The sequence below is a fragment of the Nelusetta ayraudi genome, unplaced genomic scaffold (genome assembly GCF_046127955.1).
Source record: "Nelusetta ayraudi isolate G7.1 ecotype Tasmania unplaced genomic scaffold, CSIRO-AGI_Nayr_v1 ptg000166l, whole genome shotgun sequence".
Taxonomy (NCBI): Eukaryota; Metazoa; Chordata; class Actinopteri; order Tetraodontiformes; family Monacanthidae; genus Nelusetta; species Nelusetta ayraudi.
In genome coordinates this window covers 60,708-83,439 of record NW_027466216.1, presented here as the reverse complement: position 1 = coordinate 83,439, position 22,732 = coordinate 60,708, and the positions used below count along the sequence as shown (strand labels likewise).

General features: G+C 52.4%; 2 protein-coding genes across 4 annotated transcripts in view; one reads left to right on the top strand and one right to left on the bottom strand.

The window, feature by feature from the left end:
* The window catches only part of snx7 (sorting nexin 7), a 42,329-nt gene extending 22,266 nt beyond the window's left edge, over positions 1-20,063 (top strand). The window contains exon 9 of the mRNA XM_076014122.1: positions 19,909-20,063. Coding sequence (XP_075870237.1) covers positions 19,909-19,992 — 84 coding nt within the window. The 3' untranslated portion in view covers positions 19,993-20,063. The remainder of the gene's footprint in view (positions 1-19,908) is intronic.
* Positions 1-22,732, bottom strand: part of LOC142880307 (phospholipid phosphatase-related protein type 5-like) — a 31,448-nt gene that overhangs the window by 3,559 nt on the left and 5,157 nt on the right. The window contains exons 1-9 of one of the 3 annotated variants that reach the window (XR_012925419.1): positions 20,385-20,630; positions 20,013-20,201; positions 12,485-12,617; positions 8,308-8,558; positions 4,556-4,732; positions 1,536-1,673; positions 1,168-1,331; positions 1,096-1,125; positions 552-976 (exon numbers count right to left, since the gene is read on the bottom strand). Coding sequence is in view for 2 of the 3 variants with exons in the window: in XM_076014124.1 (XP_075870239.1) it covers positions 1,536-1,673; positions 4,556-4,732; positions 8,308-8,558; positions 12,485-12,617; positions 20,013-20,216 (903 nt within the window). In the remaining variant the exon portion in view is untranslated. Of the gene's footprint in view, positions 1-551; positions 977-1,095; positions 1,126-1,167; positions 1,332-1,535; positions 1,674-4,555; positions 4,733-8,307; positions 8,559-12,484; positions 12,618-20,012; positions 20,302-20,384; positions 20,631-22,732 lie in introns of those variants that run through there. The other 2 variants (XM_076014123.1, XM_076014124.1) reach the window with 2 other exon arrangements.

Genomic DNA, 22,732 nt, shown 5'->3' with positions numbered 1-22,732 from the left:
ATATGATGTGCACATCTGTGTGGGTCCTCTCCAGGTTCTCCAGGTTCTCCATGTTCTCCAGGTTCTCCCGCCTCTGCATCACAGGCTGACTGGCGAATGTGGCACCTGCGATGGTTGTGTGTATTCATGCATCTGGGATGGGCTCTAGCTAACCCGCGACGCTGTGCAGTTGGTGGAAAATGGATCAATAACGTGACGTCTTGGTGAGACACCATTGTCATGATGGTCTGTAGATCCTGCAGGTGTCACACCGTCGAGACCGTCGATGGAGACAAAACAAAAGAGCAGAAGAAGAGCGTGGGAGTCGAATACTCATTTATTTATTTATTTATTTTGCCCACTCAAAGGTTGCTTCCTGCCCTGGTATTTTGTTCACTGTGGCTTGCCTCGCCTCCAGGCATCTTTGGGCACCGGCTATTTTTAGAGCGGGCTATTTTTCCGCCGAGCGGAGAGTGTGAGGTTCTGGGCTTTGTGTCAGACAAAGCAAGGTGCGGGCTCTCAGCAGGCGGCCGGGAAATGAATGATCAGATCGCCAGAAAGTTGCCTCTTTGTTTCTGTGCTTTGCAGTGTGTAGAGCCTCACATCGTTAGTGAGGGCAGGTCGGAAGAAAGAAAGGAAGTGGGGAAAAAAACACACACTGCATGACATTGTTCACGCAGCCGTTGCAGCGGAACATTTGGGATTGTGGAGATGTGGGGGTAAAGAAATGTGATTTCACTGGTGTGAGAAGGCCAGAGGAGGAAAAACAGCACTTCAACCACGCAAGCCAAACACTCTGGACATCGTCCCATTGGTCTGAATCAGCGTCAAATTTGTCTTTATCTTTCCACTTGCTTCCGAAATTGCTGAGTGACAGCGAAGGCGTCACACTGATGGAAAGCATCTCAACAGATGAAAATGAAACCAAGGTCTCATCCATTTCCTCCCAGTATTAATCTTTGATGTGATGTGCTGGACTAGAGCCAAGGTGTAAAGCCTGACTGAGACTGAGACCGAGACCTAGACTGAGACTGAGACTGAGACTGAGACTGAGACCGAGACCTAGACTGAGACTGAGACTGAGACTGAGACCGAGACCTAGACTGAGACTGAGACTGAGACTGAGACTGAGACTGAGACTGAGACCTAGACCTAGACTGAGACTGAGACTGAGACTGAGACCGAGACGTGTCCAGAGATGTGGCGTCACTCAGGTGTCACGGCACTTCAGAGCTGTTTTGCCTTTTGTTCCGGAGACGCTGCAGCCAGTCGAGGCCCTGCAGCCAGCGCAGGAAGGCGCGGAGGCGGCCTTTAATGTCGCACGACTCCTCATCGTCTTCATCATCCGTCTCCTGCAAGAGCAGCAGCAGCAGCAGCCCGGTGGGTGGGTGGGTGGGTTGTTGTGTGTCTGCATGCATGCATGCGTGCACGTCTCCCAAATTGTAAAAACTCAGCCAGTCACCCTTAGCTTTCGGTTTTGCAACGCGGCGCTTTCATGAAGGTCGTCAGCGTGATCGAGCAAACCGCCGTCGTCGCTGCCGCCGCCTCCCACTGACCTGTGAGGCGATGTACTTCTCCAGTGGACTCTCCATCCGGCCGATGTGCAGCGTGGCCATGTTGGGCGGCTGCTCCTCGGTCGGCGAGTCCTCGCTCAGCAGCAGCTTCCCTTTGAAGTTGTGCACCACACACACCACCTACACACACACACCGAGAGAGTGAAGGAGGGAGGGAGGGAGGGAGGGAGACGGAGGAGATTTAATAAACACACAAATGGAAATGAGCCCGCAGCTAAATTACGGACACACACACACACACACACACAGTGTAGTAGAAACAGCTCCCTGATGCAGATGTGTGCGTAGCTGAATTCCAGGCATTGAGGTTTTCAAGTGCTGGGCTGGATTACCAGGCTAAGTATCTAGGTCACGTATGTGTGCGCGGCTGTGGTTTTGTCCTCCGGGGGGAGCCCTACTGTATCTGTGATGGATGTCGCCGGAGCCTCTCTAATAAGGGGCCAAACATGGCTTAGAGGCCTCAAGATGAAAAAAAAATAGCCAATTTGGGAGGCTGGAGAGGAGGAGGAGGAAGAGGAGGAGGAGGAGGAAGAGGCAACTGGAAGGGACAGTCAGCTTGCTGCTCTTGTGCAGGGAGTCACACAGGCCGTGTTGCAGGGAGTCACACAGGCCGTGTTCCCTCCTGGCTGAGACCAACAGTATTGTCAGTGGACGGTGAAACTGCCTGGGGGCTTCAGGCGGGGGGGGGGAGCCTGGCACTGTCACAGGTTCTCACACACTGTTTGAGCAGCTGAGCTTTGGAAGCGTCAGTGTAGATTTCTGCATGCAGACCAAAAAAACCAAACTCACTTCTACCTTTGCTCTCTGCACGATGTTTTTGTTTAAACCTGCGGAGGGCGCTCTTTTCCCCCCTCATACTTTGGTGACCGGCGTGGCAGGAGCCATCTCCACGACGCTGCAGGAGCTGCTGTCCTTTCCAACTTCACTTTAGACAGATTAGCGCAATTAAGTTTGCTGCGAGCTGTAGTTTTAATGAGGGGATGCGAGGCGAAGCCTGTTGGAGCGGATATCTTGTCTGCGATCTGCGTCCCGATACCAACTCCTTGTTTAGCTTTATGTTCCTACACGGGCCACGATGTTAATCTCCCCGACTCATAAATTACCAAGCTTGTCTGGAGGCACTTTAAAGGCTTCACTGTCTCCAACACAGCTGCTGCTTCGTGTACTGATAATTTGCACGTGTATTATGGCAGCGGAGGGAGGAGTGGGGGTGGGGGGGGTGGGGAGGGTGGATGAGTCCGGGCCTGTGATTGGCTCTGCCTGGCGATAGTGAGCGCTGCTTATTTAAAGGGTGGAAGAGAGGAGGAGAGAATGGATGAAAGACGCTGAGGCGGAGGGAAGTGCGAGGGAGGAGTGTGTTTCTGCTGGTGTTACTAACCAGGGCTGATAGCAACGGTGTATTAAGCAACGCTAATCTGTTTGAAGAGGCCACCTTATCGCATATTATCCTTTCTGGACCCAAAGCAGCGGGAACAAAGAGGATGAGAGGGTGGGGGAAGAGAAGGGGAAGCCTTTCCTCCCTCTGCTGCTGCTGCTGCTGCTGCTGCTGCTGGTGAACCAGCTCTGCTGAGCCTCGCAGTGAATCCTCCTGTTCAGAGGTGAAATACTGTTTTCAGTCTGTGTGTTAAACAGACGGCTCCACGGGCCTGGAGCGCCGCCCAAACTCATCGTTGGCAGTAATCAAAGCCGGTGTTCAGATAATGACCTGCAATGATCTCCCTGCGCCGTGCAGCAGCAGCACTGATTCGCACTGATGCAGCGCGAGGCGAGAGCTGCGGGAAGCTGGCCGGTCGATGGTCCATCGCCGCTGCTCCAGTTTGTTGATGCATGTTCCGCCGCGCATAATTAGCGCGCGTTCATTCGTGCCTCATTTCATACTCGGCTTCCTTCGCTTTTAATCTGCAAAAACTCTGCCCTGCGACAAATTGCCTTCCGCGATCCCAACTCACGATAACTGGCCGCGGCAACGACGAGCTGTTAGCAGCAGACTGGACCGTCACCGCGAGGCTACCACTTCTCCAGCTTCCCAAGGTTGCTCTGTCTCATCGAGCTTCTCAAATACAATCTGGCACTTCCTGCCAAGCCACTTCCTGTCCAGCCAAAGAAAACACAGCATATATATATATATATATATATATATATATATATATATATATATACACACACACACAGGATGCTCCTTTGACAGTTCAGAAGTGAACTTTAATCTGAGTTTCTGGTGCGTGTTATTTTTTCTGCTACACTTATTGCTGCCATCTCTAACCCTGTTCTCCTGCTGCTGCTGCTGCTGCTGCTGCTGCTGCTGCTGCTGCAGTAGCAGCGCTGCAGCGTGGACAACAGCAGGGGAAAAAGGTATCGGGGGCAGAATATCCACCGTGGCCTCCCGGCTGCCACGCACCATCAGTGAGAACACTCCTCCTCTCTGCTGAAAATCCTCCAGCGTTTTTTTTTTTTTTTTTTTTTCTGAATCCTGTTTCTCATGCACTGTAGCGCTTGAAAAGTTTCACAAGCGCAGCTCTCTGCCTCTCTCTGAGGCAGCCGAGACGCTGCCACTTTAAACAGAAAAAAATATCTTATGTCTATATACACTTGTGAGTCGTTCCCACTGGTCCTTTGCCCCGTGTTTGTTATTTTCACAGAAAACACGATGCCTCATTGGACAGACGGGTCCTCCGGATGCTAAAGTGACCCAAGGAAAGCAGTGCGGACGCACATTCAGTTTTTCTGTGTGTGTGTGTGTGTGTGTGTGTGTGTGTGTGTGTGTGTGCAGCTGCTGTTTGGGGGGAAACATGCTTTTAGAAAGTCCATCCATCCATTTTCAGTACCCGCTTCTTCCTGAACTCAGGATCACAGGGGGAATAAGACAGTGTCACCAGTAAATCAGGTGAAACGACCCCCTGGAAAAAAAGGCTACTACTATCTTTGTCTATCTGCCTCAAAGAAAAAAAAAGACATTGTGCAAATGAATAAGTTAAAAAGGCGCGGGAACGCGGCGCTCTCACCAGGAAGGTGGCGATGGCGGTGCCGATGATGTAGCCGGCGATGACGTCCGACCAGTGGTTGCGGTACTCGGCCACTCGGTTGAGGCCGGTGAGGAAGGCCAGACACATGAGTCCCAGGGAGAGCACCGGCTTGGCCAGGCGCGTGCCCTTGGCCTGCACCGTGCACGTCACGTACATCTGTCGAGGAGGGCGGCGACAAAACAGACATGTTGGATGGGAACGTGTTTCAAATGAAATCCGCCGCTCCATTCGCCCGAGTGCAGGAGGAGATTTGCTGCAGCTGAGTTGTAATTTGTGAAGTCGTCGTGTGAGGAACGCAGCTCTGTGTTGGAGTTCTGCCAAAGACCTTGTCGAAATAGCAAATAGGAAATAGTTCCTTTCAGTCGGCGCCTCCACCTCCCCACCCACCCACCCGTGGAGGCCGTTCCCTCAGGTGACACTCGCTGACAGTGACTGCGTCATTGTGAAGGTGAACGCCGGCTGCTGTTTGCCTCGTTTCACCGTGAAAATGAAGTCAGACAGTAAAAAGTGTCACTCGGCACTGGAAAAGCAGCGACTCAACACACACACACACACACACACACACACACACACACACACACACCCTCACTTCCTTCCCCGCTTAAATATGTATCACTCAGTTTGCCTTTTAAAAAATATTCATTTTTTTCCCCCCCTCGCCCTGATGTTTTATTAAAATGTGTGTGGTGAGAGCGCCACCAGGCAGTGGCACTGTGAGTAAATAAGGGCTGATATGTTAAATCTCTCCCAGGAGGCATTTCCTGCTGTTCCTTTCTCTCTCTCTCTCTCTCTGTCCCCCCCCCCACCCCCCCACCCCCCAGCCCCGGTATTCAGAGGCATCATCCCTACAGATCCGCCGCTGCTACTTCAGAATGAAATAAATAAAAGCGAGCGAGAGCGAGGGAAATAAAAGTTTGAGGGTGACACGCAGATGAAACAGACGAACAGAAAAAAAAAAGAAAACTTCTGCGGGGGGAAAAAAGCCCGTTTCCTTGCCGCTGGATCGCTGGGATCTCCGACCCAGATCCCAGCGGCTGGTCAGGATGTGACCGGCCAATCAGTGTCGAGGAGAAAACATGCTCGCGCTTGTTCACTGAAATTCCCCAATGGCACCATTCCAAACAGTGGATGAAGCCATGAAGCAAAGGCTCTTCCTCCTGCTCCTCCCCCTCCTCCCCCTCCCCCTCCTCCTCCTCCTCCTCTGCCGTCAGCCTGTCTTAGTCACCGGAGCGCGCCCTGTTTTGAACACGTTGCAACCTTTCGAGACCTTTACGCCACCGTTTAACATTTTCTGGAGGGAGGACGAGGCTGAAATGCCACAAAGCGCCAGCAGTGTGAGCTGGATATCGCCAGGCTGTCCGTCCGTCCTCGCACCCCCCCCCCCCCACCACCACCACCATCCTGCAGGAACAAGCAGAGGGAAAGTCACATGAGGACACCGTGGTCTCTGGCAGCAGCTGTGCATAGTGTAAAAATATATAAATGTATCCAGTGTCTGAAAAAGCAGAAATGCTGTAACTTTCCTGCTCAGATTTCAGCTCAGCGTGGAGTCGAGGGCTAAAATTGGGCCACTCGTGTGAGAGAAACGTGCTGGACGAGCAGCAGGCGAAGATAAAAACGGCAGAATTTCTCTGTTTTGGCTGCGGCGGCTGGCGTGTTGTGTTGCGAGGCAGCCGACTGCCCTCCGAGGGGCCTCATTTTTCCTCATTACACCGCGCAATCTCCCTCCCGGAGCCGATCAAATGTTTCCGCTCCTTCCTCGCCGCAATTCATTTACTCTCAATCTCCTCGGATCATCGGGGGGCCGAATTGTCGTGTTCTTCCACTGGTGCGACGCAAATGAATGTTTTCCTCCTTCACGTGCGCTGTGTCGATGTGCAGAGCCGTGTTAAATGACCCGTGCGCAGCCCAGTTTTCAACTTCCTCGTCCATTTCGCCAGCAGGATTGATGGGCTGGAATGGTTTTAACGTGTCTGTAATAAAGCGAATGGAGAACTTATCAGTTGCTAAGAGACTAAACACAAGGCTGGCGAGAGCACGTGACTCTAAAGAAAGCACCAGGCTTTCGTTCCACTCTGGACTTTTAGAGTTTAAAAAAAGACGAGATTTACTAACGTCCTCACTCGTTCACAATTTAAATTCATCTGCAAGGCAAATTATTGGGGAGGAAAGACCTTGTGACACTGGTGTGCTATCAAAGAAGCCCTCCTAGCTGCTCACGCTTTCTTTCTCAACTTTCTCCTTCCTAAACTTTCCTTCGCGACCTGTCGGGTCGATGCTCCGCCAGGCAAAGCGTCCCGACCGAGCTGCATGTAGTCGTCTGGCCCCGCCCCTCGACCCCGCAGCTGAGTCTGACCTTTAACGGAGGTGTTGGACCAAACACCTTTTTATTTTTTCTTCTTCGTGTGCAGAAGATTTTAGATGCTGCATGTCTTCCTCTCTGCCAAGTCTGCTTCCATTTTATATAAACTTTCCTTCCTTTTTTTCATGCTGGTTGGATAAGTAGTGATGCCATTCGATCTGTCAGCAATGATTCTTTCCGGCCGACGAGCAGCGCAGAGCAGAGCACAGCAGCATTTTTTTTTTGGCGGGGGGGGGAGTTGCTAAATATATCCGTCCCTCTTGCAGGTTCCTCTGTTGGGCTTTGGACAAATGGGAAAATAAATGCTTTACATCTAATTTTCCTAAATTCGATCCATCACGACCGACGAGTTAACAGCGGTGATGTTTCCGTCTCTCTGTTTGTCCGACCAGAGCTCTCATTTCCAGATGATCGTCATTCTGAGATATTTGAAACCGCAAAACATCCTAAGTGTGCATTGCAGTCTTGCTCCAGTATCCAGTAGCGCGGGCCTGTGTGTGTGTGTGTGTGTGTGTGTGTGTGTGTGTGTGTGTGTCTGTCCTTCAGCAGGTCAAGGGGATTTCTTCCTGTGAGTCATTTTAGCAGCTACGAGCTGTCAAGCGCTATCAATTCTAGACGTGTGGAAACCCTTGCTGGTTAACCTTTCTACACACACACACACACACACACACACACACACACACACACAGGCCGTATATATTTTTAATGCGTCACTTCATTTGACCGCAGACTCCTCGGGTCAACTTAATTTTTCCTAACGGTCTCAGCCGCACTTCCTGTTTGACCACCAGGGGGCTGGCTGCATCAGTGTTTTGTCACTTTGAATGGGGGACATAAAAAAAAAGGGAGGTGGTGGGCGGGGACGTTTATGGGGGGGTTAGTGGGCCGTCCTCCGCTGTTCCGCTCATGACATCAATCTCGCCGCCTGGTCAAGTGTGAAACTGCGTCCTTCACCGTCGACTGAGGCGGCGACTCTCACTGGGCGAAGACACCCGACCTCCTCCAATCAGCAGCACGTAGCCACGCGCTGCATTGTTTTTTTAGCTGGCTCCTGATCGTTAACTCAGAACCAAGTGTGCTTCAGTTTCACCACGGGATTACGCTGCCAATTATACCGTTTCTTTCTCCACACTTTGTTTGGTTGGAATTGGTGGAAGACTGAAAGGCTGCACCCGAGGGCTCATCATGAGTGGTTCTAATTGATAAAGCATTCCATCGGGTGTTTTGGGAGAAAACCTTGTTGCATCAGCTCCTTTTTAACAAACTGCAGCAACAAGTTGCAGCAATTCAAAGACAGCACAACAGCGCTTTACAGCAGCACACACCAGTGAGGAAAGACACAGTGGATGTCGAGGTGAAGGCAGCTTACGGCCAGGTAGAGGGCGGCGTACACGCTCAGCGCCGCCTCCTTGGACGGGAAGGTCTTGCGGGCACGTAGGATGTCGTCCTGGTTGCCCGTGCACGCCTCCTGGTGGCTGATGTAGCGCAGCGACTGCTGGCAGCCCAGCGCCGTGTAGTTGGGCTTGCACACCGTCAGGAAGTACGGCGCCAGGTTGCCCGTCACCACCTGGCCGGCGTTGACGAAGATGTCGACGGTGAAGAGGCCGAAGGTGTAGACGCCTGCGGAGGGAGAGGGGGAGGGGTTAACAGGAGGGCAGGGATCAGATCGGATTGGATGGATGTTGGTTACTGCAGCATGAGTCTGTTGATGTTGTGTGGCTGGCGCTAACAGAAGTGTTTCCAATCAAGCTTTTTTTTTTTTTCCCTTTAATCTGTGTGTGTGATTCCGTAAATGGATTTTGGTTCGAGCTGGAAAGTTCCCGCTCCGAACGCGGCGGCGCCTGCCTCTCCATTCTAATCCCTGAGCGGCCTGGCGGTGGCGGTGGGGGCGGGGGCGGGGCTCAGAGAGAGAGAGAGAGAGAGAGTGAGGGCTCCAGATGCTGACAGGTCCACTTCTTAACAAGCGTCAAATAGGTTTTGTCAAGCGCCGTGTGAGTCACTCGCCACTGCGCCGCTCCCGACTCTGTCCCACTTTCTGCGGCGTCAACGTGGAACTGTGGGCGGCGTGCGAGTCTCTAATGAAGGGGAGGGGATGCACCCCCACCACCACCACCACCACACACACACACAGAATGGGGGGGGGGGGGCAGTTGGAATAAATTGCTTATTAGAGCATAAATCGAATTTGTTTCTTCCTCCATCAGACGCTGTCGCGATCCACCGCTTTTTGCTGGATTTCTTCCCCGTGGCCCCTCCTCTCCCCTCCTCTCCTCTCCTCTCCTCTCCTCTTTTCTCCTCTCCTCTCCACTTCTCTCCCCTCCTCTTCTCTTCTCTCCTCTCCACTTCTCTCCACTCCTCTCCTCTCCTCTCCTCTCCTCTTCTCTCCACTCCTCTCCTCTCCTCTCCTCTCCTCTTTTCTCCTCTCCTCTCCACTTCTCTCCCCTCCTCTTCTCTTCTCTCCTCTCCACTTCTCTCCACTCCTCTCCTCTCCTCTCCTCTCCTCTTCTCTCCACTCCTCTCCTCTCCTCTCCTCTCCTCTCCTCTCCACTTCTCTCCCCTCCTCTCCTCTCCTCTTCTCTCCTCTCCACTTCTCTCCTCTCCTCTCCACTTCTCTCCTCCTCTCCTCTCTTCTCCTCTCCTCTCCTCTCCTCTCCTCTCCTCTCTTCTTCTCTCCTCTCCTCTCCTCTCCTCTCCTCTCCTCTTCTCTCCTCTCCTCTCCTCTCCACTTCTCTCCTCTTCTCTTCTCTCCTCGTCTCCTCTCCTCCTCTCTCCTCTCCTCCTCTCCTCTCCTCTCCTCTCCTCTCCTCTCCTCTCCTCGGCGGATGGTGCGCCGGAGCCAAGTGGAAGCAGTGCTCTTCCCCTTTGATCAGGTGCCAGCGCCTTCCACAATGCGGCAGTGCGATGCGCAACCTCGGCCGGCTGGAGAAGCTCCTCTCCTGAAGGGCTGCGCGCTCTCGGCCAGCGCCCCGACCGCCGAGTGTGACACCAAGACGTTGTTTAAGGAAGCGCTCACTCCTCCAACGCTTCGCCCTGATGCCGATGCCTTCGGGGGCCAATTTAGGGCACGCTGGCGAAAGCCGAGGAGGCGGTGATGGAATCACGGCTCGTCCAATCAGATCCAGCCTTTGCCGCGTTATTTCAGTTCCGTTGTGTTTTTTCGGTTTGTTTGTTTCTGTCAGGTGACGGCAGCTTTCCTGCGGCCGCAGCTGTCGCAGCCGCAGAGGCGTGAAAACAGGGCCGATCGGCCGCAACGCTGCCGATGACATGCGACATGACGCCACGCCATGCGGCGCCCAGCTGCACGCGACAGGAGGAGGCGAGATGTCACCTCTGGTTCACCTCGCCGCTGTCTGTGAAGTGGCTGGGAGATTTTTTATTATTATTATGATTTCAAGTCGATTGATTGCACTTTGTAACATCGATTCTCACCTCCGTCCCTGAAGTTGGCCCCTCCCCTCCCCTCCCCACCCCTCCCTCCTCCCCCGACACCGACGACATCAAAGATGTAGAAGTGCTCTCGGTTGGGGTCGAAGGTTTGTTCCACCACAAAACCGCCATCAGAAAAAATGAGCTCTGACTGAGTGATCGCAGTGGAGTATTTTGCCGAGGCGAGTTGTTGTTTGAATACGTGGGCCGCAGCTCTCCTGCCGATCCGTGAAGTGGGAGCACGGCTGTGGATTTGCGTTGCGTCGGCCCGTCGGAAGGATGGAGGTCTGTCTGCAAAAGTGGTGGAAAATCAGCGGCGGCTCAACAAGCAACAAGCTTCCAAAGCGTAAAACAAAAAAGGTATGGCAGCAGCAGTGTGCCAGAGTGCCGCGACCCCTCGGCTGTGTTCTAAATTTAATCTTCCCCAAACAACACGGCACGGCGCGGCCCTCTGAGTCATTAAGCGGAGCAACGGCAGACATGAGGAGAAGAGGAGGAGGCGGGAGGGGGGCGGAGGAGGTTGGGTGGGGGGGGGGGGGGGGGGGTTATGGGCCTGTGGCGACGAGCATGGAATGCTGGCGTGCAGGAGTGTAGACGCTCTCCGAGTGGAGACGAGTGCATGTGAACATGTGCTCGGATGGAGTCACGTGTGAACGCCGGCGTGTTCTGGGAGGGGAAAAAAAGTCCAAAGTCAGAGATGGGTTGTGGGAGCAGCTTGGCTTCACAAATTCATCTTCTGCATAAATGCTGCAGGACACAGTGGGGCATTCTGGGAAAATAAAAAAATAACAAACAGACAGAAGTGACACTGCAGCAACGGCCGGCAGCGATTCAGTAAAATCAATGAACCAAGAGTCACTTGGCTCACTTTCAGGTGTGAAATGAATCATCTGGATGATCCAGAGGAGAATCCACAATCTGACCGTCGCTAATGCTAACCAACGCTAACTCATTCTGACTCTCGTCCCACAACTTCTCTGATTTAGAAACTGTTGAATCTCCCTAAAGGATGGGATGATCCTCAGCCGAGGTTGAATCTCCCCACCTCCTCCTCCTCCTCCTCTTCCTCCTCCTCCTCCTCGGCTCTCCTGCTGCTCCTCCAGTCTCGACGTCGCTCACAGTCACTCGGCCCGCTCGCTCGCTCTCTCTCTCTCTCTCTCTCTCTCTCTCTCTCTCTCTCTCTCTCTCTCCCTCTCTCTCTCTCTCTCTCTCTGGCAGTTTAGTTTTCCCCCTCTCGTGTGTCGGTTCAGCTGAGGTTCTTGCCTTGCGGCGTATGTGTGAATGTCTCTCCTGACGGAGGACACTCAAGCTGCCAACTGTCACCTCTGCAGTCGGCAGCTGCAGCCCTTCATCCTCATCCTCCTCCTCCTCCTCTGCTGCTTTTAAAAGGCGCCGCTCACCTTAACGCAAAGTCATGGCTCTGCGCTCTTCAGCGGTGACATCAATTAACACCGAGATGGAAGCCCGCCCCCCCCCAGCAGGAGATACGACGGCGGGGCCTCACATTACACACGGTAACTAATTCCAGTGAGTCTCTTGGGGATGAAAGCAGCTTTGGGCAGGACGGATGTTGAGGAGCAGTTTGAATGGAGGTGAAGCTAAAGGCAGGGATTCCCTGTCAGGGGCGGAGCTAATGATCCTCCTCCGCAGCTTTATCTCCCGCCTCCACTTAAGCAGCCCAGGATGGTTTTTCCTTTTCTTTTTTTTTTACCATGTGTGGGCTCCACACATCCCAGCAGTGTGTGTGTGTGTGTGTGTGTGTGTGTGTGTGTGTGTGTCCAGAAGAGGAGGGCGACTGAAGCTGAAGCTGGTCCAGATAAATCTTACACGATGTCGCCGTCGCACAAACGCACGGCCGGCTGTCATCTGTGTGGATGTTCTAATCTGAGGTCACTCAGGCGTGTGCGACTTATCTTTTTTTTTTTTTTTTTTTCGTCTTTTTAAATATTTAAAGCCGTGATGTCTAATGGAGGCAGCACACTCGGTCTGCTCCAGCTAAAGCAGTGGTGGAACCCAGTGGAGCAGCCACACTGATGAGCGAGGCCGCTGGTGTTGCTCGTCCGCAATGAGCAGATCTGCTGTGAGGACAGAGTGGGCGGGCGCTCCGGGCCAGAACTCACCGAGGAACCGGAAGGTCCTCCGCACCAGCGGGTTGAGGTAGCAGCAGTCGCCGGTGGCCACCGTCTTCTCAGACCTGTCGAACTCTTTGGACGTGTACTGGACCAGGAACAGCACCGTCTCAGTGATGGTGATCTGGTGGAAAGAAACAGAAACAGAAATCAGAAGAGGAAAAAAACACAAAGGAGAAACATTTCAGCAGGCTTCTCAGTCAGCCAGGGTTTTTCTTTTTCTCCCTCCGTCACACAGCTCGCAGCCCGTGCGACTGATTCTCAGCGGGCTCCATCTGCACTGACACGGATGTGTGATGCACAGGAACATATGGAGGAGAGGAAGTCAGCCCCCCCCCCCCGGTTCAGCTCCTAGGAAAATCTGCTGCACACTTGTTGCAGGCAGCAGAACTCTGCGTTATTCTGCTGCTGCTGCTGCTGCTGCTGCTGCTGCTGCTGCTGCTGCTGCTGAGGGTTCAACCCCTGCTGCAAACCAGCCTGCAAGGACCTAAGAAACCCTCTGACTTCCTGTGTTTGACCAAACTTCCATCTTGAAGCGTTGCGGCCTGCAGACGCCCTTTGTGGACGATCACCTGCCCAGCGCGTGTCTGTGTTGGACCCGTGGTGTGTCTGACGTTAATGTGTGACAGCTGTGTGGGGCTCTGAACAGCCACGTCACACCTTCTGTGGGCTCACCTCACACACACCACCTGGCCCAGTCTGGCCTGGCCCAGTCTGGACCGGCACTGATGATGCAGCGGAAGCTCTGACAGTGTGTCAGTGGCGTGGTGGTTGTCGCTGCTGAGCTTCCGCTGCGCTCAGACTCATGTGCGTTAATATGTTGTGCATGAGGTGGCAGCTTGCTTGAGCTGGCTGGGATTTGATTTTGGATTGGTCACACAAAGTGCACTGCAACCAGCAGGAGTGTGTGACCTGAAACCAGCCAAGTCCAAGTCCGGTGCGTTTTGCAGAGCCAAAGCAAAAACCAAAGCAGGCATCGGTGGACGGTCAGAGCGGTGGGTGTGAAGGGAAAAGGCAGAACACTTTATTTTTTCTCGATTTCTGGTCAAATTCACTGGTGCTTTTCAGCGATAACAGACTTGTTTGGGAGGAGATGGAGGGGTGAGGAGGGGTGACTGGAAAGACAAATTGGACACACGCGAGTGACAGAAATTTTGTCGCCAATAAATGTCCTGATATTTTTTTTTACTCAACAATTGTAAGAATAAAAAAAGAAATCCTGGCAAGCAAGAAAAAACATCAAACACTGATGAATAATTAACAGAGCGTGTTGACACTGCAGGCATCTGCTGCTGCTGTTCCAACACTGATGGAATAACCACTGATTAAAACATCTTCACTTATGTAACACGTTTTTTTTTTTTTTATTATTATTATTCTGAATCTTGTTGTGGCCAAGTTAAATTAGATGGAGGTTACGTAAGAGGAACAAAAAAATAAACAAGCAAGCAAGTGGAGTGGAAAAGACCGAAGAAGAGGTGGAAACATGAGTTTGCATAGCTTAGCAGGGAAACTTTGTCCTGAATCTAATCCAATGGATGATATTTATCGACTGAGGATCGCTGCTTGTTGAAGAGGATTTTCTTCGGCAGAGAAGGAGCGGGGCTGGCGGTGCACCCGGCCAGCGTTTCGAACAGAGCAGAGTCCTTTTGATGTGCTGCAGCCAGAAAACACTGGTGTTTACTTCACGCGCTCGGCAGTCATGTTTAAATGAGGATTGCAGCCCAGCCCAGAGACTTGTGGGGATTCTGGGGGTCTTTGATGACATATTTTGTTTTCTCCACTCCGCCAGGAGACAAATGAGCGTTTGATCCTGGTTTGTCTCAGCCCCAGAAAATCTGGAAAAAAAAAAAACACCGAAAAGCGTGAAAAAACTGATTTTGTTCCCCCGAACCTGCACCTGAATGAGACGTTTGATTGAAACCAAAGTGGATGAAATGATTGCGGCGTCCTCGCAGGCTGTGCAGGAATCAGCCGGCCGCCGCCTGACGTCTCTCTGGATGTAACATCGAGACGACCTCACTATAGGAGGAGTTAATCCCTCAGATTAAGGCCTCTTCCCACTGGGACTTGCACCAGCAGCCCACTCTGACCTGGATGTGTCCACCTGGATGAGCGTCCACACACACACACACACACACACGCGCGACGCCCCCCCGCCCCCCACTGAAGGCAGCACGGTGTCACGTCCTCTTTACCCACGACTCATTGTGCTCGTTATCGGCCGACCTCACAGACCTGCGCCTGCAGCACAACTGGAGGAAATGGGAAAACGAGAGCGTCGACGTCTTCCAGTGTTTATTGACAGCCAGGCAGGCGTTGCCATGGTTCTGCCGAGGAGACTGGACACCAGAGAGCTATTTTTTACTGCAGAGTGTCTGAGAAAATCCCTCATCTGCCACCACCGTGATGATGATGATGATGATAATGATGGTTATCATGGTTATCATGGTTATGATGCCTCAATGCATTCCCAGCGGCTACGGGCCGAGGGTGTTTTCTCTGATGATGTGTCTGAAGAGCACTCTGCCTGATCCGACAGCACCTCAGCTGAACAAACACTGGAGCTGAGTTGCAAAGTGAAAAGTCACTCTTTAACTCAGTGTTATAGAATTTCTCAAGATGAGGACCATCGGGTCAGAGTCCGTCGCTTCATCGCTTCGTTATGTCTGGAGGCAGCCCCTCCTCGCCCCCTGGCTGAAGGTCTCCCTCCGCCTCCTCTTCCTCCTCCTCCTCCCCCTCCTCTTCCTCAGGGCCACTGTGACAGCCACAAGCCGTTTGTCCCACTTTCCCACCGTCTGTAGCTCGCAGTGACAATGTGCTCCTCCATTGGTCCCTAAACACACCACCGCTACCCCGCCGCCGTCGCCTCTGCGTCGTCCGTCTCCATCAGGCCCCGACAGAAAAAACACACAGCAGCCAAGACGACGTCGCCCTCCGGAGGCTTTCACAGTAAAATCTCGGCACTTCGATTTGTCTCCGTTTCAAGTGGACCCGGCCGTCGAAGGGAGGAGACGCCACCACCTGACGGCCGAGCTTTTCGAGAGGCCTCTTAAAAAATGCAGCGACACAAGCAGACTGTGGGGGGGAGGAGGTGGGGGGGGGGCGGCTCCGAGCGGAGCGTTGCAATTTTAGCCACGCGGGGGCACGATTGAAAGCGTCTGGCCTCGGCACTTCACAAAGATGCATGGCACCGTCTGCGGGGAGGAGAAGGACAAACCGAGCAGCAGCCAGGCGGCCAGGCGGAAAAGGCAAATTGGAAAGAAAGAAAGAAAGAAAGAAAGAAAGAAAGAAAGAAAGAAAGAAGGCGGCCAAGAGGGATCGTTGAGACGTCAGGTCTTTTTGAATTGTGCTGCGCTGCGAGAAGCAAATGGGTAAACACAGCAGGAGCAGCAGGCGTCCTCCCGACGTGTTGCTGCCAGTCATAATGTTTGTACGGAAGCAAATAATTTGTGCTCGGCTGAAGGCGATGAGACGAGCGATAAGTCCGGCTGATCCAGGCAGGTTCACTGGAGCGCGACAGACCAGGAGGATCAGCCTGTCCTGGCCCATTACAACCGTAGAGACCTCAAACTGCCCTCTACACACACACACACACACACACACACACACACACACTCCACCCTTTATTGCTGCACACACACACACACACACGTACGCAGAGCAATATTGGAGAGCCCCTGCAGAGGAAGCCATAATCCAGCGTTGATCGGAATATCTGCGCAGACGGTGCATTAATAAAGGCGCTTAAATTTGAAGTCATCGGGCTGTTTAGCTCAAGTCAAGACCTCCGGCCTGATGGAGGTCGTGGAGAATGACTGAGATGGAGATTATCCTTTAATGTGTCGCCGGAGAGGAGTTGGACTTGTCGAACTGAAGGCTAAAGGCTGCACTTCTATATTTTTTAATCAGTTGCAATTACATCTGTATCTATATATATCTAGATACAGATATATATGTATCTTTGCTGCCTGCTGATTGGAATCTGACTCAGAGCAACAATCTTTCTGCTCCGCTTCAACAACAGTATCGGAGCACAAACACAGGGCCCCGCCCCCTCAATAGTTTTGTGTGTGTGAAAGCTATGTTTGCTCGGCTTTGTTGCTCAAGATTAATTTCAGCAGTGTGATTAATAAAGCTGCATAGTAATTTCTAGAAGACAATAGTAAGGGCAGCAGTGCAGCATCAGCGAGGCGGCTCTCCTCCTCTTGGATCTCTGCTCAGACAATAATATGTCAGTGGAGGACGGATTGATTTACTCTCCATTAAAAGAAGGCAGGGTTGGGCTGCCGGTGGTGTAGAGAGAGAAAAGAAATCCAATCAACTTGATAAAAATTTCTTTTCACTGGATGAGCTCGGCTTCTCTAATTAAATTAAAAGCTAATCCAGTGAGACGGGTGTCTGTGGAAAATACAGTGCTTTTTTTTCAAGTGGGGAACAGCATTGTGAAGCATTGTGAAGCTAATAGGGCAGGTGAGCAGGTGAGCAGGTGAGCACCTGTGTGGGGACAGAAGAAGCTCATCTTCAGCGATCAGCCGACCTGAAGCCGACTGACGGCCGCGGCCGTTCCGACCTCGCACGGGCTGAACTCCTTTAAGCAGCTTTCACCTGCTTACCCCCCCTGCTCAGGCCGCAAGCCGCTTTGCTACCTCGGCAGAGCACCCCCCCCCACCCCCCACCCCCGCACCCTGCCTCCCAACTGCAATGCTCCCGCACTGAGCGATGAAGAGGAGGTCCGACGTTCTCTCAGGGCCCCTTTCAGGAGGGAAGTCGGCCGCTTCCCCAATAATTCATCCAGACAACAGATGGCGCCCCTGCCCCACCCCCGCACCCCCAGCATCTCCTCCCTGTTTGCTGCTCTAACAGTTTCATAGTCCTCAGTGCTGCAGCTGCACTCAGCTGTCCTCTCTCAGCCTCAACCCCCCCCCCCCCCCCCACACCCTCGCACCAGCAGAGCAAACCTGCACCATGGCCATCAAACGCAACAGGCAGGAGCAGTCGAGCCTGGCAAACCCCCCCCCCACACACACACACACACACTAAAATGACTCCCAGACTCCAGCAGAGCAGCCCTGCATGATAAACACAGCCCCCCCCCACCCCCCACCCGCATCATCCATCCTCTATTTAGCCCTCTGTTTAGAGCCGGCTTTACAGCTTCCTGCTAACACCGACACATTTTTCATAGATTTTCAGGTCTGACTGCTCTTTTTTTCCCGCCATGTATTGCTGCTGCAAACCCTCAGCAGAGTGACTCTTGCGTAACGCAGGACCTTTAAATAATCCCCACGCGGTGTGAAATAGCGGCCAAGCGTCGCAACACGCAGCGCACCAGACACAACATGACACGTTTGGTTTGGCCGGCGCTCAGGATAAACCGCTGCAGGTCAACTATAAGTACATATTATAAATCGTGGCTCCTCTGCATCCCCTGCGTTCGCCCCCAACCGTGGAAAGCGACACTTTCTACAACAGCCCATATTGCAGAGCAGCTGAAGCCCGACGCTCTCTCACTGCCAGCCGCGCTCTGAGCCGACTGTTTTATTAAAAGTTTGCTTGTTCAGTCCTCAGGCTAGCCGTCGTTCGGGGGGATGGGGGGGTTGGGGTGGGGGGGAGCCGCGTTCTCGCACGACTCACTCGCATAAACAAGCGCTTAAGAATCCAGTCGGAGAAGGTACACTGCAACCTCTGTGGAACGTCTTCATCCAGCAAAGAGTCAGGGGGCTAACCGAGCGCTAGCGCCCTCGTACCCACAAGGGGGCGCACCTGAGCTGGATCCAGCCAGACAACCCCGATACAATTGTGGGTACTTGCACAAGTCAAAGCAGCGGCGCAGTGCGATCTTGATGCAGACGAGGCTGCAGTTGGCTCGCCGGCAGTCAGATCAAATTATTTTGTCAGTTTAAAAGTCAATTTTGTGGATTTTCCTGTCACCATAGCAAATCAGTCAATCTTTTTTTTTTTTTCCAACGCCTGGCCTTCTCCATCGATAGCAGCACTCCCATGACAGCTTGGTAAATAATGGTCACAGCCCGGGTCTGTTTCTGCCCCACACCTCTCGGCTCGTGTGAATGTTTGTGAGATTGCAGACGAGTCAGAACCAGCAGCTGGCACTTGAATGTCACCCTGTCACCTGCGAATGAATGAGTGTGTGTGTGGGTGTGTGTGTGTGTGCTGTGTGGGTGTGTGTGTAAAAGGCTGACTAATGCAGGAAAATCAGTGTGAGAGTGGTTAAGATAAAAAAAAAAGAAATGCAGTGTTTCAGGGCCCTCAACTTCTTTTTTCAATCCCCCACAGTGTCTGTCCGTCCGTCCGTCCGTCCCTCTGCACTGGTCCTCCGCATGCACTGGCACACTCTGCCAGTCTGGATGACAGCGGCACAACTAATTACATCAAGAAGGGGGAGTCACATGTTCAGTCAAGACTGCCATCAAAGAGGGAAACCCTCCCGGGCAGCGGCTGCAAAGTCGCGCCGTTAAATCTGGCTAAATGTAAAACTGCTGCTCAGAGATTCTGTGTGTGTGTGTGTGTGTGTGTGTGTGTGTGTGTGTGTGTGTGCTGTGTAAAAGCCAGCACGCCGCTCCACTGGAGCTCCGCCGAACCCCTGCTGGCTGCAATTCATGTGCTGATTGCGCGGCTGCTGTAATGGACGCAGCTAATGGCAGTGCTGCTGAATGAGGGCCAGGCGTCATTCATGTCAGCAGAGTCGCATCACCGCTCCCACTGTGTGGCTCCTTTGCAATACGCCGACGCTGTGAACACGCTGAGCAGCTGGACCTTTTTTTTTTTTTCTTTTTTTTTTTTTTTTTTTCATTGCCAGGTTCTGTTGCTTTCTGTAAAAGCCAGTTCAGGTTTATCTCACAGACTCAGCCGCCGCTTATCAGCACAATATTGCAAAAAGGGAGAAACAGTGCGGCGAGAGTCGGTGACTCACAGATAAAAGAAGCACAACCCAGCCAGATTTTTTCAAGGTCCCACATTCTGCCTATTTACGGAAACAGGAGCAGCCTTGCATGGTAAATTAAAACAAATGAGTAAATAAATGAAAGCAAGATCTGTTGATCTCCAGAAAACAGAACATTTAACCCTCTGTTCACAGCCTCCTGCAAAAATCATATTAATGATGTCATCTTTTTTTTTAGCTTCCTGAACTTTCACACGTTTAATGAAAACACAAACACCTGGCTGGATGTTTTCTGTTCCGCAAACCTGGCATGCACCCTTTATGACATCACACAGGGTCGATTGGCAGATAACCAGGGTTTAAGCACAGGACTTTTTGAAGAAGTTGAAGAAGCAAAAGAAGAGTTCATCCGCAGGCTCGCAGCAAACATTTGCAGAATATTTTAAGGATGTTTGATTTGTTGAGTGTTGCCGAATGAGTTAAATATCCGCATTCTTTTCTTTTGCTGCAGAATATCAAGAGACTGACGAGCGGAGATCATCCCCGCGCTGCCTGCAGACGCCTGCGGGGAGGAAGTCTTCTTTTTTTTGTGTGAGGACGAGGATGGGAACTCACCAGCAGTGTGGGCAGCCCCGCCACCACGGCGTAGAGCAGCACGGGCGGCACGGCGCTGCTCTCCTCCGGTCCCAGGTAGGGCTTGGTGTAGGCGGTGTCGTAGCAGAAGAAGCCCTGCACGTGCACGCTGAAGGTGTCCGTGTACTCAAAGTAGTAGGCCAGCATGACGGTGCCGGCCATGATCACCAGCTGGAAGTACAGCATGATGCAGACGGAGAGCGGAAGGCATTTAATTAGAACCAGGCTGTTTCCTCTCTCTCTCCCTCTCTCTCTCCCTCTCTCTCTCTCTCTTTTTCTCGCTGCCCCCCCTCGACCCTCCTCCTCCTCCCCACCACCACCACCACCCCTCCTTCCCTCCCTCCCTCCTCTAACCAGACCCCTGCTCCTCCTCGCCGGCGGTACCGACTCCAGCTGATCGCCTCATGATGCCTCGGCTGCACGCAAGGAGTCGCTCTGTGGCGGCGGCGGCAGCGGAGGCTCTCGTCTCTCTGTCTCTCTCTCCCTCTCTGTCTCTCTCTCCCTCTCTCTCTCTCTCTCTCTCTCTCTCTCTCTCTCTCGCTATCTCTCTCCGCCTGCTGCTGCTGCTGCAACCGACCGCCGTGAGAGTGTGACGGAGTGTGTGTGCGTGTGACAGAGCAGCAGCAGAAAGAGAGAGCGAGAGAGAGAGAGAGAGAGAGAGAGAGAGAGAGAGTGGGGAGGAGAGAGACACAGTGGGTGTGTGAGAAGGAGGAGGAGGAGGAGGCTGCACCCCCCCCCCTTTCTTAACACGTATGAGGGGGTAAAAAAGAAATATAAATGGAGAGGAGGAGGAGCTGCCACCGTGTGTGTGTGTGTGTATGTGTGTGTGTGTGTGTGTGTGTGTGTGTGTGTCAACAGGACAAACTGAATAAAATAGTCACACAGACGTTTGGATGGAAATAATGAACGGACATTTCAAGGTCTCCTATTCTGCCATTCACATCCATCACAATGTCTTTTCTCCTCAATGCCACACTGATGTAGCCTCTCTGGACCTCCGGGGGGGGGAGAAATAACGGCATATTTAGCCCTCTGTTTACAGCCCCCTTTCTTTTGTCATCTCCCAACTCCGTCCCTTCCCCTGAAAAAAAAAAATCCTGAAGGAAAAGGAGGAGGAAATGAGCCACAGTGGATGTGGGAGGGACGGCGGCGCGGCTGATGATGACACGCAGGGCGCAGTGAGCGCCGACCGAGGTGGCGGCGCTGTGGCGGCGGCCCCTGACGAATGGCTGCCGTCACCGTGTCACTGCGTCCCCCTCGCTCGCTCGCTCCCTCTCTCTCTCTCTCTCTCTCTCTCTCCCCTCTTAATGCTAACTAGGTCAAGTCCACACGCCGCTGGCATCACGCCCTGCAACGCACAATATTAGGACTTCACTCCCTTTTTCTTCCGGCTGATTACATCATCAGGGAGGGGTTAATTACAGCGTGCGTGCAGGGTCGATCCCTGGTGTAAACAGGGGCCGATAATGAGGAGCATCTATTGAGCGCTTCTTTCTCGATCTCTTATTTTAGATGTGGGTTAAAAAAAATAATGATTTATTTCAAGAAAAACCCTCAAAAATGTGTGTTTTCACACATTCTGCCTCAAACGAGTTGCAGCGGTTTATTCATAATTACCGTGACAATATTAATCAAAATAATGAAAAGGGCAATTTGTATCCGAGGAAGGAATTTTGCAGCCTTTTGTGACTGCAAATTGTCATTAAAAATGCATGGAGCACATGTTTTAGCATGTGAAACAATGAATATTGCATGTCCAATGAAAAGTGGTGGTTACAGCGGCAGTGAGACAAGACATGTAGATGGGAAAAATTCCACTATGACTGGACTTGTGAGGACGGCACACTAACAGTAATCTGTGCTAATCCGGCTCGTCCACTGTCTTTTCTTTTCCTTCCCTCGCACATTAACACGTGCACGCTCTCGTGCTCTCGCACGCACGGACGAGCAGTCAATCACGCAGAAGGACGCCTCCGATTCGGCCAATCGCAAAGCAGGTAGCCCCCCCCACCACCACCACACACACACTGCCGCCGCCCAGCCACGCGGCCAATCGGGAGTGGTCGTCGTCTCTGCCGCTGATGAGGCGCCAATTAGACGGGACGCACTTGTGCACCTGCAGAGCAATCAGCAGCGTTTAACAGCTCATTTACAGCTGCGGGGACGAGTCGTCTGTGTCAGCGTGACGTTTTCATTCACTGCTCGCCACTTGTTGCTTGTTTTATTTTTGGGAGTTTGTTTTTGAGATTTCACTTTAAATGAAAAAAAAAAAATCTTGTTCAATCAATCAGTCAACTTTTATTTGCGCTAAATCGCAACCAAAGGCGTCTCAAATTTTTATATTTCTATGTGCACATGGGACCCAGTCAGTCCAAATCCATCTCCTCTGATATGTTGTGAATATGCACTGGGGCGTCCCCGGGTTCTCTGGGTTCCAGCAATCCAAAAACATGCATATGAGGTGAATTGGAGACTCTAAATTGTCCGTAGGTGTGTGTGTGTGTGTGTGTGTGTGTGTGTGTGCAAATGGTTGTTGGTCTTTCTATTTGGCCCTAATAAAGTGGCCACTTGTCCCCTAACTTCACCCAATGACAGCTGGGAGAGGCTCCAGCAGAGCCCCAAGACCCTGAGCTCAGGAAGAAGCAGGTATTGAAAATGGATGGATGGATGGATGGATGGATGGATGGATGGATGATGGATGG